The sequence below is a fragment of the Porites lutea genome, chromosome 1 (genome assembly GCF_958299795.1).
Source record: "Porites lutea chromosome 1, jaPorLute2.1, whole genome shotgun sequence".
NCBI classification, from domain to species: Eukaryota; Metazoa; Cnidaria; class Anthozoa; order Scleractinia; family Poritidae; genus Porites; species Porites lutea.
Window position 1 is genome coordinate 2,340,314 of NC_133201.1, and position 18,248 is coordinate 2,358,561.

Here is an 18,248-nt window from a genome sequence, read left to right on the forward strand (position 1 = left end):
CCCTGAGGAAAAACGGGGACTACTCGAAGTCACTGCGCGCTCCTTCCTTTATTTCTCGGGGGCAAAAAAATCAGAAGATTGGATGAGTATTGGTATAAAACGCAGTCACTCTCAATCCCGGTGTTCTCTAATTCGCACTAAAGGAAGAGTAGGAAGAGACCCACTTCATCCTCTTTGTTTAAAAAAAAAGTTTCTCTACACCTTGGTAGTCGTGCATTAGCATTTGATGCTTCTTATGGAACTTGCTGCCAATTTTGGATTAAAAGTCGTAGCAGCGAGTCTCCATACAAATAAAATTACAATTTAAAGCGTTCCTTATAATAACCCTTTAATTTTCTTTATTTCAGTGCGGATGATTAGCAGTTTAGAGCAATTTCCTTTTATAGTATTTAGGCTATTATTAATCGGCAGTTTCTTACGTGGGGATGCCCAGTATTAGTAAGAAAAAAAAAGTTGGGCGTCTGACTGTGACCAACCCCCGCCCCGAGAAGTTTTTCTTATTTTACAAATATTTTAAAAGATAAATTACGAATATCCTAGTAATAGCTGGCACTTGTAAAATATTAAAACGTTAAAATAACTAAAAATAGCTTCGTCTGTGTTTCAATAAAAATTTCAATATAAAATAATAAACTTTTTCCTAGAAAAAAATTAGGGACAAATTAGGCAATAATTTGTTGCACGAAATGCAGATGGTGGGTGTTTCCACAGTCGTTTCCAGTCTTCTTTTTATGTTCAGAGTCAGGTGTTTCGGCAGCATTACGAGCGATTTTCGAAAATATTCCGAAAGTCGAAAGTATTACGACATTTTCGTAATTATTTCGCAAATCCAAACCATCCCGAATTTTGGGGACCATTCCGAACTTTCGGAATCATTGGGAAATTTTCGGAACCATTCCGAGATTTCGGAATTTTTTTACAGACGGCGGGCCATACTGTTGCTCCTTCTGCTTTCTTCTAATTGTTTCGTTATCTTGTTTCGTGTGTCATATTATGCCTGAGTCTATTGCCAGCCTAAGAAGAGAAAATACGGTGAGGGTAAAAGGCGGAATGAGTTTGCGGAATGGCCTGTGGCATAGCTTGCGAAATGACATAATTATGTGGAATTTAATATATGCAGTATGACCCAATGAAATAAATTAAACTAAAAAGTGCGCCCTTTTTTGGCACCAATCAATCTGCAAACGCAGCAATTTTAGGGAAAAGAAAATTTTTAAGTACGTCCCTGTTCAGATGGCACTTCCTAAAAAAATTTTTCAAACGTTTTTTTTTGTGATGAAATGGAGCTGCCTTACCTTTATTTAACAGCTCGTTGACCTCGTTTTGTGCCAAAAGCAGTGAAAAAAAAGGCTGAAGCACCATATTTCACGAACTGAAAAGTGTTGTGAAAGCGAAGATCTCTCAGAATAATTCGCAAGTTTCTGAAGGAGGAATTATCGTCAAACCATATCAAGATATTCCATTCATGCTTAATTATTTGAAAAGTGACTGCCCGTTTGTCGCTTTTGTAACTTGTAGCCGGTATCAAATTGTATTCAAATGATCGGTGAATTTTTTGACTGCAACTTTTAAGTATACGATGAGATAGAAAATATTTCAATGGATGAAATTTTTATTTAGACATTCTTCAAATTCAAGAAAATTAAACTGAGCCGGCAGAAATTTCATAACGAACTCGCGTGTGTATTCACTGCTCATTTATGAGTGTAGCTAAATGTCGTGGGTCGTGGGTGTGGGTCATTTAGCTACACTCCTCATTTATACGCAAAAAAATGCAGACTGAAATCAACAATAACGGTTGGCGGCATTTGGGCCAATCGGAACAGCGCAAATCATCCGTAGTGTTTCCTATCCAATCAGAAAAAAAGTCCAGATTCTAGCATTTTTGCATGTGATTTGTGAAAGAAATGTATCATACCCTCCTCCCGAAAACAGATTACAGAGATAAAGGGAGAGGGCGTGATCTCAGGCTAACGCTGCGAAGAAGCGACGAGCTTCAACGAGCTACAAATCGTGAATAGCTAGTGCAGTCATAAAACGAAATTTCTTTGGTAAGTTTTATTCTTTTTTCAAGGTCAGTGAGAGTGATCCTTAACAAGTTCCACACAAACAGTGTGCATAATATTTTAACTCCCGATTGCCCTTCAATGCTGCTAATTGATCGTGTGACCGGCAGCAAGGCTCAAATTTAAAACCGTTTAAAGGAGCTGTGTCACGAAATTCAGCCAAATTAGGTAATTACAAAATGCCCGTTAAATTAAGAGAAACGTAAAAATAACCGCTTAAAACATTAAGGATGGTTAAAATAACACAACAGATGCCACGGATGGGCAAACCTGAAGAAGATTAAAAAGGATTGAAATTGCGTAACATTTCGAAAATTTCTGATGTTTAAGTGTTCCTTCTGCTTTCTTCTATTTGTTTCGTTATCTTGTTTCATGTGTCATATTATGCCTGAGTCTATTGCCAACCCTATTAAGAAGGGAAAATTCGGTGAGGATAGGCATGGCTTGCGGAATGACATAATTGTGTGGAATGTAATATATGCAGAATGACCCAAAGAAATAAATTAAACTGGAAAGTGCGCCCTTTTTTGGCGCCAATCAATCTGCAAACGCAGCCGCTGTTTATTGACATCACGAAGGCTCATTGTCGATTAGCCTTTTCCAGTCAGCCACTGAGCCACAGAGATTCTTCTTGCCTTTATTAATCGGGCTGATGGCAGCACGGATACTACAGCACGAAAGTCGGCCATAATTGAAGAAAAGATGTTTTGGAAGGTCACGCTCCCTTCTACTTTAATTTTTTCTGCAAAAATGTTTGCACACCTATATTTGTATTTGCAACCGCGAGAGAAGTGTTTCTTTTTCAAACGCTGGGTTACGTGATCGTGACATAATATTCAAAGATGAAACGGATTTTGCACATGTATTTTGTTTCTTTATCTGCTTGGTTAAGTTTCCGGAACGCGAAGCTAACAGCTGGCGGAGAAGGGTGAGTCCGAATCCAGGCAATTGAGTGTGTGTCTTTTTTTCTTTTTTTTTCCCCATCGTACAGCTTTAGCATTTTTCTTCACGATCAAACGAACACACTCACACAAACAAGGAAGGTGCGAAGACACGCGAAAGGCCGAAAGGAGACAGAGAGCAGTTCGCTTCACTCGATTTCTGGATTACAGATTAATGTTTGACTCGGGGCTTCAAATAGTCTCAAAAAAATCTGATCTGTCCACCGTATTAATTAACAATCCCTCTAACGTTTTGACGGACAGAAAGAGAGAAAGTATAGTCGAAAGCAACAAAAATAAATTAAGTATTAAGTAATATTACACAGACACGAATGCAGCAAAGCTTATCGCTTCTTTCTGCTCTGCCTTGTTGGTTTAAGCCAGCAGTAATAAATGGACCAGCAAAAAAGTTGCTCACTCAAATCGGCACCAAAAAGAGGCGCGGCAAAGACGCGCGCATGTTTTTCAGTTTAATTTATTTACAGTCCGCATAATTATGTCATTCTGCTAGCCATGGCACATGGGCTGTGTAGAACAGTGGGACGGGGATAAGGGGACGGGGACATCGGGACGCGTGTGTGGGGACTTGAGGACACGAGAAGAGGGACTTGAGGACATCAAGTTTGGGACACGAGGACGTGTGGGACGGGGACGCGGGGACGTCAAATACACGGACGCAGGGGACAGGGGATGTGAATGATTATCGCAAAAGTCGGAGGTAAATGCGATGTCTCTTTCTTCGTGAAAATGTGTTATTTATGATCAACACTAGATTCCATCTTCCAAAACCACATTGCAGACCTTGTGATGTTTACACGAAATATTTCTTTATAATAGGAGTAAACGGCACTGACTATCGTGATTAGGGCTAGCGTTGATTTCCACTGTCGCGTAATTTTTCCACGCCTACGTGCATAAAATTTGCGTTCGCAAATATAATAGAGGCAATGTCTGAAAGGTCGCACGTAAGCGTAAAAGTAGAATCTCGCTCAACTTCACGTTTAATCTCAACAATTTATATCTTGCCTTTATCTTATTTACCTCATTAAAATTTACTTGTGTTAACGTGCATAGCCAAAAACGCGTCAGTGGAAATCAACCTTTAAGTACTGTTAGAAAGCATTTACTGTTAGGTTTGCCACTAAAAATATGTAGAACAATCCCCCGTGGATTAGTGGTACAGGCCGGTTCAGGCGATGGATTTCGGAGCTAGAACTTCGGGGTTCGAAGCTCGCTTATGCCACTTAAGTTTTTATTTATTTGGAATCGAATGCTGTTATTCTACTAATTTTTTGGCGAGCGCAACCCACCCTAATCTACTTTGGGCTCCAATATTCCATCAGCAAGAAGACGATGACAACGGTTTAACTTTCTTCAATGCAGGGGGTCTTCGCCGAGTCTTTGCTTCGTAAACAGGCATGGAGGAACCCTAAGGAGGGCAGGGTGGGTTGCCTTCACCAAAACATATTCACGAGGAAAGTGACTGATATCGCATTTACCTCCGACTTTTGCAATAATTATTCACATCCCGTGTCCCCTGCGTTCCTGTATTTGACGTCCCCGCGTCCCCGTCCCACACTTCCCTGCGTCCCAGACTTGATGTCGTCAAGTCCCTCGTCTCGCGTCCCCAAGTCCCAAGTCCCCACACACGCGTCGCGATGTCCCCGTCCCCTTGCCTAGTCCCAGTACGGCGTCTTTCCAGGCCCTCTCGGTCAATGCATTTCGGTGACGTATCCGAGACGAACGGCCGGACCACGTGACCCGAAACGCATCGGCCGTGCATAGTAATGAGGCCTAGGGACTAGGCAACCCGTCCCCGTCCCCTTGTCCCCGTCCCACTTTTATACACAGCCTGCCACACGCCATTCCGCAAACTCATTCCGTCTTTAAAGGGTGTGCAATCACACTCAACATGTAACATCCAACAATGTTGGGAGTTGTTGGCCAACAATGTTGCGTCCATTTGCACGGGGCTTAACTTTCAAATATTAATATGGGAATGAGCAAGGACAGATGTGTAAACGTAGTTAATGATAAGTCTGTTTTTTGGTTTCAGATAAATTGTTTTATCTTCTAACAAGTTCTACCATTTCAAGGAAAATAAAATAGAAGATGTCTGGAGTAACCAACTTGAATCCCCTACAATCACCGTCCAATCTACTGGGAAAGCACTGGTACAGAGTCAAGGCTGCACTGTGTATTATGATGTTAATAGCAGCAATGCCACTCTGTTTCATCTTCACCACTTGTGTCTGGTTGTTTGGTAGAAAGTCTGAACAGCATGACTATCTTGAAGCATCTCTTAGACGAACTGTGTTAGTGTCAGGATTAGCCCACACAAAGGGGTTACATATTGCCAAAACACTGGGAAAGGCTGGTCATCGCGTAATTTTGGCTGACTCAGAAGAATTTGGTTGTTCTGCTGCACAATGGTCTTGCTTCATTTCAAAGTTCTACACAGTCCCAGATTTAAATTCCCTAGATGGCAATGAGGCTTATATCAAAGGAATGGTTAATGTTGCAAAGACAGAGAAGATTGATTGGTACATCCCAGTGAGCCATGAGAAAACAGCCGTGTCTGACTCAATAGTTAAACAGCGTCTTGCCGAGGTGAATCCGCAAATCAAATGTCTGATTTTTGATGATCCAAAATTGACAGCCATTCTTGATGATAAGCCTCTTTTTCTAGAAGAATGCAACAAGCTAAACCTGAAGGTACCTTATTTTAAAAAAGTATGTAGCTTGGCAGAGGTCCGTGAAGTGGCAAAGAAAGAGCTGCTCTTGAACTTTAAATCACATTACTTCTTGAAACCTCTGTTCCCTGTCCCTGAAGAAGACAGATTGAACTTCACCCCTATACCTAGCGACTCTACTGAATTTGAGAAGTTCTTAGCTCACTATGAATCAAAGCTTAATTGTGGCAGTCCATATCTGGTTAACCAGTTCATAAAAGGAAAAGAATTTGCTGCCAATGCCATTGTTTCCAAAGGAAATCTTCAAGCTTTTCATGTCTCTCCTTCTTCAGCAATGCAAATTGACTTTGACGTAACCAAGCATCCAGAGATAAAGAAATGGGTGGAAGAGTTTTGTAAAGCCAAGAAAATCACTGGTGGTATTTGCTTTGACTTCCTTGAAGAAGATGACTCTGGTGAAGTTTATTGCATAGAGTGTAATCCACGTTTTCACTCATGTGTGGTTTCTTACCACATGAAGCCAAATCTTGAAGCAGCCATCCGTGGAGCCATGGAAGATCAATTCCAGTTACCAACGCCATCAGAGCCATCAGCTTCATCAAAACATGTCTACTGGTTATACAATGAAATTGCCAAACTTGGCCTTTTTCAGCAGGGAATAGGAGAATTTATTTACACCTTGATGAATGGCAGAGATGCAGTATTTGAAGCAAGTGATCCATGGCCTTTCTTCATTCTTAATCACTACCAGATGCCTGTTATGCTGTTAAAGGCATTCATGACGGGAAAAAGATGGACAATTACCAACTACAATATGGGACAACTACGATAAACATTTCTCCCGTTTTTTGATTTGTCCAAAAATATATATTTTTTTAGAATTGTGTCAGCCAGTGGCTGAATTATGTGGGGGAGTCTTAGTTGAAAAGGGAACCAAGAAAGAAAAAACTCAGTTTTAGAGGATCAAAGGCCACGACTTGATATTTTTATGAATTGCCTGTTAGTTTAATATAAATAGTGTTACAGTTTGCATTTGCTTGTTGTATACAAATAATGTTAACAGGAGTGCTGAAAAGGTTTAGGATGTAGGCTGGCCTCCCAGATAATTAAGTAGCTATTCAATAATGGTATTGTTAGAATGTCTTATTAATAAACTCTTCCAATTGGCAGGGTTTTGCATGAAGGCTCTATGTCGGGTACCACACAGAAAACACACAAAACTGAGGTAATGGGCAAAATTCTGGTGACAGGGAAGCACTTAAATCTAGGGGTAAGGGGACCAGGAGAGAAGCCCTCCTGGGGGGAGACAAGATCAAGTGGTACCGGGGGTAGCCACCCTGGACAGGAGTCGTGATCAGTCCCCGGGGGTGAGGCCCATATCCCCCAATCACTAGGAACTAAGGGGAACCAGGAGATGTGGCCCTCCTGGGGGGAGTACAGATCAGGTGGGACCGTGGGTCCACACCCTGGAGTGGATATTTTTCCGGACCTGTCTCCAAGGGCTAAGCCTTACTATGAGGTAAAGTGCAGCCAAGGGTTGCACTTCCCTGCCACTCCTTTTATTGGGAAGCAAGACAGCAGTTCCACAACCCTGGAACCTAATGAAGGAATGAGACCTAGTCCAGTATAACACCATAATATAAATGATTAATCTTAAGGATACATGCAGGTGTAGAAGAATAAAATAATGATCTACTTGAAATATGTTCTGGTCATGCTAAATATATAGTGAACATAAGTAACCATTGAAAGAGCTAAACAAAGGTTCCAGTCAGAAAAAAGGTGGGGGGGGGGGGGAGGGAAAAAACGTTGTTGGGAATGAACCGAAGCCCTAAGAGAACTGAATGGGAAAGGACAGTTAAAAGCAAAAAGAGGAGCACATGTGCATGATGAGCATGTGATAATATGAAGGAAACCTTTGAGGAGTTTAGTAATATATCATGCTAAGTTACAGTGGACTTTGCCAAAGAAGAAGGAAACATTGTAATCAAACAACTATTTAGTATTCATTGTTCTTTCTTGTACTTTGAAATAGTATCCACCATTACTTAGTACAAAAGCTTATCCAAATGTTGCACGTTGTGTGACATAAGGACAGAGACATGATTGTTGCTAGTATGTCATAAGAGTGCTTTCATAGGGTATCATTCTCAGGTTTATTAACATCAGTTTATGCTACCATAAACTTGAACCTTGTTTTTAAAATAGTTTTAAAGTTGCTGGCCATTATCATATTATTGTAATAGGAATCTGTGAAAGCTTGTATGAAATCATGTGCTTTGTAACCCCTGCAGCAATGTCTTCTGCTGTTTTATTTTGTCCAAAATATTCAGCAAATTCTCTCGAAGGATCCACAAGATACTGAATTATTGTGTGATCAACCTGTGAATTACAGAGAAAAACAATACAATGACTTACATGATCTCACTAAATTTAGTACACCAATAAATTTCTAAATTGCTGTAGTTCAAGAATACCAGCAAAATAGAGTATTTTTATAATGAATTACTAAATTTTGAACATTGACAGTTGTTATGGTGTCAGCACAGTTGAAGGTTAGTGGGATTTTCTTAAGTGGTGGGGGCATTAACTCTAAACCGGCATTGCTGTAAAATGCATAAATAGCAGTCTTCTAGAAATAGATCTGCAGCTTACTAAATAAACCATGGAATACTGCATAAGCTTGAACAAGCACTTCCACAGAATATGCACCACCACTGAATAATTAGCACTACCCTTAACTGAAAACTTATTAATAAACACTGCATTGACATGCTTGGACTTGTTAAAGCTCTCCTGCAGTGCTTTTCTGAGTAATAAATTATTGCAGTACAATGTTGGATGATATCATTTCTTGTCCAAATCGCTTTGTGATACGGAGTTTTCACATGTAACATGTAAGAGAGCTATTTCGAGATCCCCTTTGTTTACTTGCCTACCGTTCGACTTTTAATACCAGAAGGTGTTTCTTCCATTGTTGAATTAATCAATAGTGTTGTCAGGCTCGCGTAACTAAGCAGGTGTCCGTCAGTACTTAAAAAGACATCATTGAAATGCGAATGTGCCGTCGAAACAACAGGAACAGCCGCCATTTTTTTTCTCGAGGCTGAAGTGAACGAGCGAGGCATGGGGTCTAGAGGAGGAGGTTGCACGCTTTAATTGCACGCTTGGAAGACGCGACGAGCTTCGACGAGCTACAGATCGTGAATGGCTAGTGCAGTCATAAAACGAAATTTCTTTGGTAAGTCTTATTCTTTTTGTAGGGTACGTGAGAGTGAGCGTTAACAAGCAGTGTACATAATATTTTAATGCCCGATAGCCCGTCAATGCTGCAAATTGATCGCGTGACCTGAAGAGCAGCTCAAAGCTTAAGTACCGGTAAATTGAAATAATCTGTTAAGAAAACTGACTCCCGTCTAAATGAACCAGCAGCATATAGTTCCATTTAGGTTCATCATAATAGGGAAAATGAACTGGAACTTGATGAACCCTAATAATTACATGTACAGTGCAATTAAAATTCAGAGTCAATCATTCGGTTTTCGGCGTTGTGCTAACTAACCCTATTACATAAGCACTTGTTTCCATATCTCAAACCGCCCTTGGATACCTTGTGATGCCTACACAAAGTAATTTCATACCTATGAGTGAGCCCTGACAATACTGATTAGGGTTAAGCACAGATAATACTGATGAGGGTTAAGAACTGAAAATACTGATTAGGGTTAAGCACTGAAAAGACTGATTAGGGTTAATGGTTAGCTTCTATTTAGGGTTGGGGTTTTCGCTATGGTACTTAAATCAAACTTGTTTCCTGCAGCGGATCCTCAGTGGTCTAGTGGTGAGGACATGAGGAGACTGCGGACCCGGTACTCCGTGATCGAATCCTGCTTGTATTTATGGAAATTCTTTTTTCCTTTAAAATTAAAGAGACTTCCACTTTGACAACATTTGTTGAGCAGAAACTGAGTCAAGAAACTTAGAAATTTCATGTAAGTGTAAGTGAAAAGGGAGAAGAGGGTGGTTTGAGATATGGAAACAAGCACTTATGCATTACATGGAAGGGACAGTGAGCTTTGTGTGACAGAGGAAGAGCCATAACTGAATTATGGAGGGGTAGGGGCTGGGGTTACTTGAACTATGTAAGTTTGGGGACACCCAGCAGGTATATAACACTTTCTAAAGCTACATGCAAACAGACAAAATAACTGCCAACATTGGTGGGCCAACAATGTTGGCAGTTGTTGGGCCTGTAGTCACAGTGGTGTGCAAACAGATGCAACAACTCCCAACAATTTGTTGACCTGCAGTGTATTGTGGGAGGGATACAGGCTATAAGACTTTGGAGACCATGTGTAATGTGCATGCATGGTCCCATTATTGTTGAAGGAGCTGTGCAAATGGATGCAACGTTGTTGTGCTATGCCTCGGCGATCATGAAACAAAAAAACATGAAACAAAAAAACCCATGTTGGGAGTTGTTGGGCAACAACTTGCAACAGGGTGTGCAAACAGGTGCAACATGTAACATCCAACGATGCTAGGAGTTGTTGGCCAACAATGTTGCGTCCATTTGCATGGGGCTTAACTTACAAATATTAATATTGGAATGTACTGCTTATGGGGAGCAAGGATAGATGTATAAATACATAGCTAATTAGGTATGTTTTTTTGTTTCAGATAAATAACGATAAAACAATTATTGTTTTATCTTCTAACAAGTTCTACCATATTTCAAGGAAAGGAAAATAAAAGATGCTTGGAGTCTCCAATGTGATTTCACCACAGTCACTGTCCAATCTACTGGGAAAGCAATGGTACAGAGTCAAGGCTGCACTGTGTATTATGTTGTTAATAGCAGCAATGCCACTCTGTTTCATCTTCACCACTTGTGTCTGGTTGTTTGGTAGAAAGTCTGAACAGCATGACTATCTTGAAGCATCTCTTAGACGAACTGTGCTAGTGTCAGGATTAGCCCACACAAAGGGTTTACATATTGCCAAAACACTGGGAAAGGCTGGTCATCGTGTAATTTTGGCTGACTTAGAAGAATTTGGTTGTTCTGCTGCACGATGGTCTTGCTTCATTTCAAAGTTCTACACAGTCCCAGATTTAAATTCCCTAGATGGCAATGAGGATTATATCAAAGGAATGATTAATGTTGCAAAGATAGAGAAGATTGATTGGTACATCCCAGTGAGCCATACAAAAACAGCCCTTTCTGACTCAATAATCAAACAGCGTCTTGCCGAGGTGAATCCACAAATCAAATGTCTGACTTTTGATGATCCAAAATTGACAGCCATTCTTGATGATAAGCTTCTTTTTCTAGAAGAATGCCACAACCTAAATCTGAGGGTACCTTACTTTAAAAATGTACATAACTTGGCGGAGGTGCGTGAGGTGGCAAAGAAAGGGCTGTTTCTGAACTCCAAATCACATTACTTTTTGAAACCTCTGAAGCCATACTCTGAAGACAGATTGAACTTCACCCCTATACCAAGCGACTCTACTGAATTTGAAAAGTTCTTAGCTAACTATGAATCAAAGCTTAATTGTGACAATCCATATCTGGTTCACCAGTTTGTAAAAGGAAAAGAATTTGCTGCCAATGCCATTGTTTCCAACGGGAATCTTCAAGCTTTTCAAGTCTGTCCTTGTTCACCAATGCAAATTGACTATGATGTTACCAAACACCCTGAGATAAAGAAGTGGGTGGAAGGGTTTTGTAAAGCCAAGAAAATCACTGGTTGTATTTGCCTCGACTTCCTTGAAGATGATGACTCTGGTGAAGTTTATTGCATAGAGTGTAATCCACGTCTTCACTCATGTGTGGTATCTTACCAGATGAAGCCAAATCTTGAAGCAGCCTTACGTGGAGCCATGGAAGATCAATTCCAGTTACCAACGCCATCAGAGCCATCAGCTTCATCAAAACATGTCTATTGGTTGTACAATGAAATTGCCAAACTTGGCCTTTTTCAGCAGGGAATAGGAGAATTCATGTACACCTTGATAAATGGCAGAGATGCAGTATTTGATGCAAGTGATCCATGGCCTTTCTTCATGCTTAATCATTACCAAATGCCTGTTATGCTGTTAAAGGCATTCATGACGGGAAAAAGATGGACAATTACCAACTACTGTCTAGGACAACTACGATAAACATTTCTCCCGTTTTTTGATTTGTCCAAAAATATAGTTTTTAGAATTGTGATAAGGAAAGTTTTAGAATTATGTTATAGAAATTGACAGTGTCAATTTTGTCCCCGGCAGCCAGTGGCTGAATTATGTGGGGGAGTCTTAGTTGAAAAGCCCGGGGGAACAAGAAAAAACTCAGTTTTAGAGGATCAAAGACCACGACTTGATATATTTATGAATTGCCTGTTAGTTTTAATATAATTAGTGTTACAGTTTGCATTTGCTTGATGACAGTATACAAATAATGTTAACAGGATTGCCGAAAAGGTTTAGGATGTAGGCTGGCCTCCCAGATAATAAGTAGCTATTCAATAATGGGTATTGTTATGATGTCTTGTTTTTAAAATAGTTTTAAAGTTGCTGGCCATATTTTTGTATTGTAGTAGGAAGCTGTAATAGCTGGTTGCTAGCCAACTGTCAATAACAGCTAAGTAACAAAAGCAGCTTCATACAAAAACTAAGCTATGTTAATGAAGATGTAAATGCCACATTAATTAAATTATGTGTTGACTTCTACAGGAACGAAACAGCTTCTCGTTGTTGTCATAGTTTTTTTGTGCAGGCAGCTTCCACGCACATCTGCAGTTTCCCTTGAGAACTGCTCTTATAAATAACAACTGGATTTAAATTTAACTTTGGAGTCATCACATGATGATATTGTACAGCTCCTTCGCTTTATTGATGTGTTGTCTCGTCAATGAACCACTGATCAGGGGAATCACTCCCCTAACTATTGATGTTGTATCGTTTATTGAATGTATCACAAGCATATCATTTCTTCTGGCCAAGCTTGTATGAAATCATGTGCTTTGTAACCCCTGCAGCAATGTCTTCTGCTGTTTTATTTTGTCCAAAATATTCAGCAAATTCACCTGAAGGATCCACAAGATACTGAATTATTGTGTGATCAACCTGTAAATTACAGAGAAAAACAATACTATGACTTACATGATCTCACTAAATTTAGTACACCAATAAATTTCTAGACTGCTGTGGTTCAAGAATACCAGCAAAATAGAGTATTTTTATAATCAGTTACTAAAATTTTGAATAGTGACAGTTGTTATGGTATCAGCACAGTTGAAGGTTAGTAGGATTTTCTTGGGGGGTGGGTGGGTAGCGGCATTAATAATACTCTGAAGTGGCATTGCTGTAAAATGCATAAAAAGCAGTCTCCTAGAAGTAGGTCTGCAGCTTACTTAAATCTTTCAGGATAAACCATGGAATATTGCATAAGCTTGAACAAGCACTTCCACAGAATATGCACCACCACTGAATAAGCACTACCCTTAGCTGCAAACTTATTAATAAACACTGCATTGACATGCTTGGAATTTGTTAAAGCACTGCTGCAGTGCTTTTCTGAGTAATAAATTACTGCAGTACAATGTTGGATGATATCATTCAAATATAGAAGTAGAACCCTTAGCAAGGCTGTGCTCTAAGAAAAATTGTAGGGAGGAGCCCGATTTCACTGTCTCTTTTTTCAGGTAGGCAAAGCCTTCCTGTGTCACATGTCTTAATGCACTCCATGCTCTCTTTGTGCTTTCCTTTGGCTACCTGAAAATTGTGAAAAAAAAAAAGCACCTGTTCCACAGGCTTGGAGCCTAGTGCTCAAGAGTTATCTATGAAACCCAGGATACCTTAGCTAGCATTTTAAGAGTAAAGGAAGGCATCAGGGGTCAGCAGGCACTACTAGGGCACAGCCCTGCTAACTGATTCTTGATGTAACATTAACTTCACAAGCAAATATGTGGCAATTCAAACGAGAATTCAGCAGTTTATCAGAGTGTAGTAACTACATACAATATAGTCATTGTCCTCATCAGCAGGTCCTGCACTGAAGTAGACCCTGTACGCTTTGCAAATCTGTTTTACTTGTTCTTGGGTGCCCGTTAGACCAAGAAGACGGGGATGAAACTCTAGAACAAAGAAAAAAGAAATTGTCTTTGGTCAGAAACTTGTCTACTGGGTTGGGAAAACTTCAGGAAGCACACTACAGTCAGCTTTGTAGCTTGTGAACTTGTGCACACACAGAAAGTTGGGAAGGTGGATCCATTTTTTCCAGGTTGTAGTCATTGCACTAAAACAAAATGGCCATACAGTCTGTAAAACTGTTGTGGTGTGCCCGCAGGGACAACCTTGCAGCTCTCAGAAAACCACGCGGGATTGGTTGGGAAAATGATGAACAAACAAAGTTAACAATGAAACTTAACCCAGCAAAAAAAGAGCTGCGACATATACGAGTAGGAATCCAATAAGAGGTTAGAAGTTTTGAAGAACTACAAGGCTGTAAAGCTATTTAACATTGAATGCAAGGGTCAGAGGAGGGAGCTAAAAGAGAATGCATGTAACTTCATCCGTCACAGAACTGAACCCTCGCAAAATAAAATTGATAAATTATGGTAAATGTATAATGAAAACAAAGCATCACCTTTGACATATTGCTTGATGGCTTCCACGTCATCTCTTAGTGGATCGACTGTGATAAAGAGTGGCTGGAGCTCTGCATTTAGCTGCTTTGTGTTTTTATCTGATAAAAACAGATACAATTAGTTCAGTTACCATCAATGACAATTTCTTCAACAGATAAAATTGTGGCAACTCTTTAAAAGCACTTTCAGGTACCATAATAAACAATTATTATGAAGTAAGGGCTTAACTTGACATAATACAGGGGTAAGGGGATACATGCATTTGCAGATGTTAAACTAAAGTAGTTTCACATATGCTTCCTTATTGAAGTACCTTAATGCAAGTGATATCACTTTTAACAGTATCAAGACTTTTGATTGAATTCTTGTGACAGTCATGTGACTGTTCATAAGAAATTTTCCCAATCAGTAACCTTTTGAGGTGTTACAAGATTTTTTTGGATATGTCAAGTTGGTTTAAACAGTTCTATGAAGTGAGATCCCTTCCAATTCAGACTAATGACAGAAATTCTAATAACCAGATTCCAAAAGATAACTTTATTTTTCATTACCTCATGATGCAATATTAGCTACCTTGCCTTTAATTTACTAATCAATTTTGGCTCCACTTTGGTTACTGTGTTTTGTTTTCTTTTACATGTATTTAAGAATTTTCCGAGTTTATGTAATGTGTGTAAAAAATCAAACAATAAATAAGTTAAAAAAAAAAGGAATAAATTTATTCTAATATAACAAGCCTACAACAAAAACCCCACATAATTTCGTAACTCTATCAAGGCCTTCTGTAATAAATTAATTTTTCTACCAATAAGATCAACTGCTGTTGCCATTTTTTCTAATTCATCAGGACAGATATCAGGACAGTGCGTGAAACCAAAATACAGAAGGATCCATTTCCCATGGAAATCCTCGTCAGTGACTGCTTTCCCATTGTGATCTGTTAAACTGAACGGTCCACCAAGAGCTACCTTCCCTATCGACTTCTTCTTTGCTTTTTCTTTTTCTAAGAGAGCAAAATGAATTTGTCATCAAAATTCCTTCAATAATATTGGTCAAGAATATTGCTCATAATCACCCTTTTTCTTTAGCCCATATGGTTATTTGGGGCAGCCTGTGCTCCTCTCTTTCTTGTTAATACAATTTCTATATTAAATCAATATTGTCAGTAATAATGTTGGGTGCAAATAGAGTCACTGTTGTTGTTGTTATACTACCAATGGATGTGAAACTGGTCAAGATTAAATTTAAGTTAAAATTTTTCAACCTAAGTTGTTTTTCAATTTTTTCTGTCTCCTAGCCCTAATTTCTGAATAATCATTGCTAGGTCAGAGATAAAGAAAATTAACAATCAACCTAGGTTGAAAAATTTTAATTTTGACCTGTAACAGATATATGTGGTGTCAACCCAGGGGCACACATCGTAGCCTAACATATAACCCTGGCAGCCAACGACAGAAAGTGCAAAAGTATTCCTTTAAGCTGCTGGCAAGGGAAATTCACAACAGTTCCCATTACACAACAGTTCTCAGCAAGTGTATGAAAAAGGGATCAGCTTTTAAGCCAGCAAGTGTTCCACAAAATTCATAACTGATACCAAAATTCAGCGAGGGGCATACCCAACCATTCTCTTCACTACATTTTACCATTACACTGTATCTTCTGCATGTGCACAACTATATCCAGGGTTTGGTAGTCTGTGCTTCTTCCTGAATTTGCTCTCTTGCTGAATTTTGTTCTGACTGTAGACATGCTACAAGTTTACCTCTCATAAGTTGTTAAAAGTGAGGGAAGCAAGCTTCAATGAGGTTGTGGAATGACTTGTTTCGCCTGAATGGATTTGAATCACATTAAAAATTCATGTGGGGAAAAAATGATCGAGAAATGCTGCACCCAGAGTGGCATCAAATATTACTCACTTTCCTATTGATCAATTGCCATGACATCAACAGTGGAATTTTCAACCTGTGAATTTTGTGCCAAACAGGTATGAAAAGTGCTTTAAAATGGCATGATCAACCAGGAAAAAATTAAGGACTTTTAGACAGTATAGTCTGACTGGAGATTAACTTGAAGTTGAACTTGAATTGTTCGGGTCTGTCACTAAGATTTTAAGTTGCCTGGTAAATACAACAAGTAGGTGGCAAATCAAACAGCTAAGGGTTTCTTTTGGTTCTATTCTTTTTCTATTTTCCTATGAAAGTAGCCAGGGTCAATGTTTTTATTTGTTGGGGGAAATCCCCGGCTCCTGCCTCTTCATGACAGCCCTGATTGTTACAAATAGAAAAACTGCTGTAGGAATCAATGCATCCAAACTTTACCTTGCTCTTTTTCCTCCTTAAGATGCCGTACATAAAGAAGAAGACCCCCTCCAGTCAATGCCACAAGTGTCAATGATACCCAGGTTATTGGACCCCTCTTAGCTGACCTCTTAAAAGCGTCATCTATAGCTTCCTTGGATGATTTTTCAGCACGTGTTAATGGGGTTCTTAAAGTGCTTATCAGGCTTCTTTTTTGGAGGTAGTTTGTCTTGACCGGCGTCACCTTCAATTGATAAGATAAACAAATGAAGCTTGGTAAACATGTAACGAAAGCCAGTTCCTAGGCTGTGGATGGGGCTGAGGAAAGGTTCTTCCCTGAAACAGATGATCTAAGGACTACAGATCTAGAACAAGTAATTAGTATACCATTTCAAAAGCACAAAAGCTTTATAAATTAACATGTGCGTTTGTAAGAGCCAGATGTGCAATTATTGGAGGCAAAACGAAGAGTGGAGGCCAAGTATATATTCAAGGATTTACAATATTATTTAATTTATTACTCAAGAAGATTATATGAGTAAGGTCAACTGATTTATCGTACAATCACATCAGGATATATAGGTCAACTGTGGTTGCTAAGTAAGAGGATTAAGGGCTAATCCCACACTGGAGTCAGGCAGGGGGAGGTGGGGTATAAGATACAAGGGTACATACCTACTGATTAGAGAAAAAGGATAAGGTAAGGAGTTTTGTTCTTAGTTACTGTAGTTTTGTTCTTGGCCATGGAAACTGATGATCAAATTCTTGGAGGGGAAACACCACCAACAACAAAAATAGTGCATTACAGTTTTAATGTTTCATCTCAAAATGATATCCCTGAGCGTAGCCTGCATATATAGCTGGTGGGTTTTTGGTGTATTTTTTCTTTTGTGGTTCGCAAAGTAAGAGTTACAGCTGTGTGAAAGCTGAACCGAGGTCAAAACAAAATGGTGGGGAAGGGGGCAAGGGGAGAAAGGCAGTGAGAACCCCTCACCCCCTTCCCCATCGTTTTCTTTTTCACCCTCGGTTCAGCTTCCGTGTAGCTGAATCTCTTACTCTACGAACCAAGCCAAAAAAACCCACCAGCTATGCAGGCTACCCTAAAAATTTCTCTGATGATTTGAAGCATGTCAGGGAATGAACATAGGGATGTACCATTTAAATTTCGAGCTCTTCCTCCCACCCCACCCCCCCCCCCCCCACCCCGCCCCCTGTAGATGAGCAGATTCTTTTTTAATACCACTTCACCATTTCTTATCTGAACCCTTTGAAAAAACCTTTGCTACCTCCCTAAGTTTTTTGTAGAATACTTTCAAAACAGATTCCTACTAGTTATCTGCCGAGGACACTAATCCATAATAGGACGGCGGGGATCGGAAAAAAATGTTTCGTCTCAAACAAAAACTTCACAGAGAGTTTGTAGAAGCTTACTTGATTCTCTTACCTGTGAACGCGCGGCAAATCTTGCAGGCCAAACAAATGCGAGGCATTTATTAAAAGTTCCCAATCGATTAATAGCTGGTCGTAACATACTTGATTTCGAACTGTAAAGCCAAAAGTACGATATCGTGAGTGCTTATGCAACTTTCCGGTTCCGCGCGTCCGCCATACTTTG

General features: G+C 39.6%; 3 protein-coding genes across 3 annotated transcripts; 2 read left to right on the plus strand and 1 right to left on the minus strand.

Annotated features, from left to right (window-relative positions):
• The first annotated feature begins 5,073 nt into the window (after positions 1 to 5,073).
• On the plus strand, positions 5,074 to 6,629 carry LOC140933766 (uncharacterized). Its single transcript, XM_073383409.1, has one exon. The coding sequence runs from the start codon at positions 5,120 to 5,122 to the stop codon at positions 6,530 to 6,532; it is 1,413 nt and encodes a 470-aa protein (XP_073239510.1). The 5' UTR covers positions 5,074 to 5,119; the 3' UTR covers positions 6,533 to 6,629.
• Positions 6,630 to 8,866: 2,237 nt separating this feature from the next.
• On the plus strand, positions 8,867 to 11,940 carry LOC140942158 (uncharacterized). Its single transcript, XM_073391129.1, has 2 exons — positions 8,867 to 8,941; positions 10,381 to 11,940. Exon 2 carries the CDS (start codon positions 10,456 to 10,458, stop codon positions 11,863 to 11,865), a length of 1,410 nt encoding a protein of 469 aa, XP_073247230.1. The 5' UTR covers positions 8,867 to 8,941; positions 10,381 to 10,455; the 3' UTR covers positions 11,866 to 11,940.
• A 130-nt stretch (positions 11,941 to 12,070) lies between these two features.
• Positions 12,071 to 18,248, minus strand: LOC140942169 (protein SCO1 homolog, mitochondrial-like). Its single transcript, XM_073391138.1, has 6 exons — positions 18,078 to 18,248; positions 16,655 to 16,877; positions 15,142 to 15,339; positions 14,336 to 14,434; positions 13,708 to 13,823; positions 12,071 to 12,813 (listed from the first exon to the last, which is right to left on the minus strand). Exons 1-6 carry the CDS (start codon positions 18,162 to 18,164, stop codon positions 12,673 to 12,675), a joined length of 864 nt encoding a protein of 287 aa, XP_073247239.1. The 5' UTR covers positions 18,165 to 18,248; the 3' UTR covers positions 12,071 to 12,672.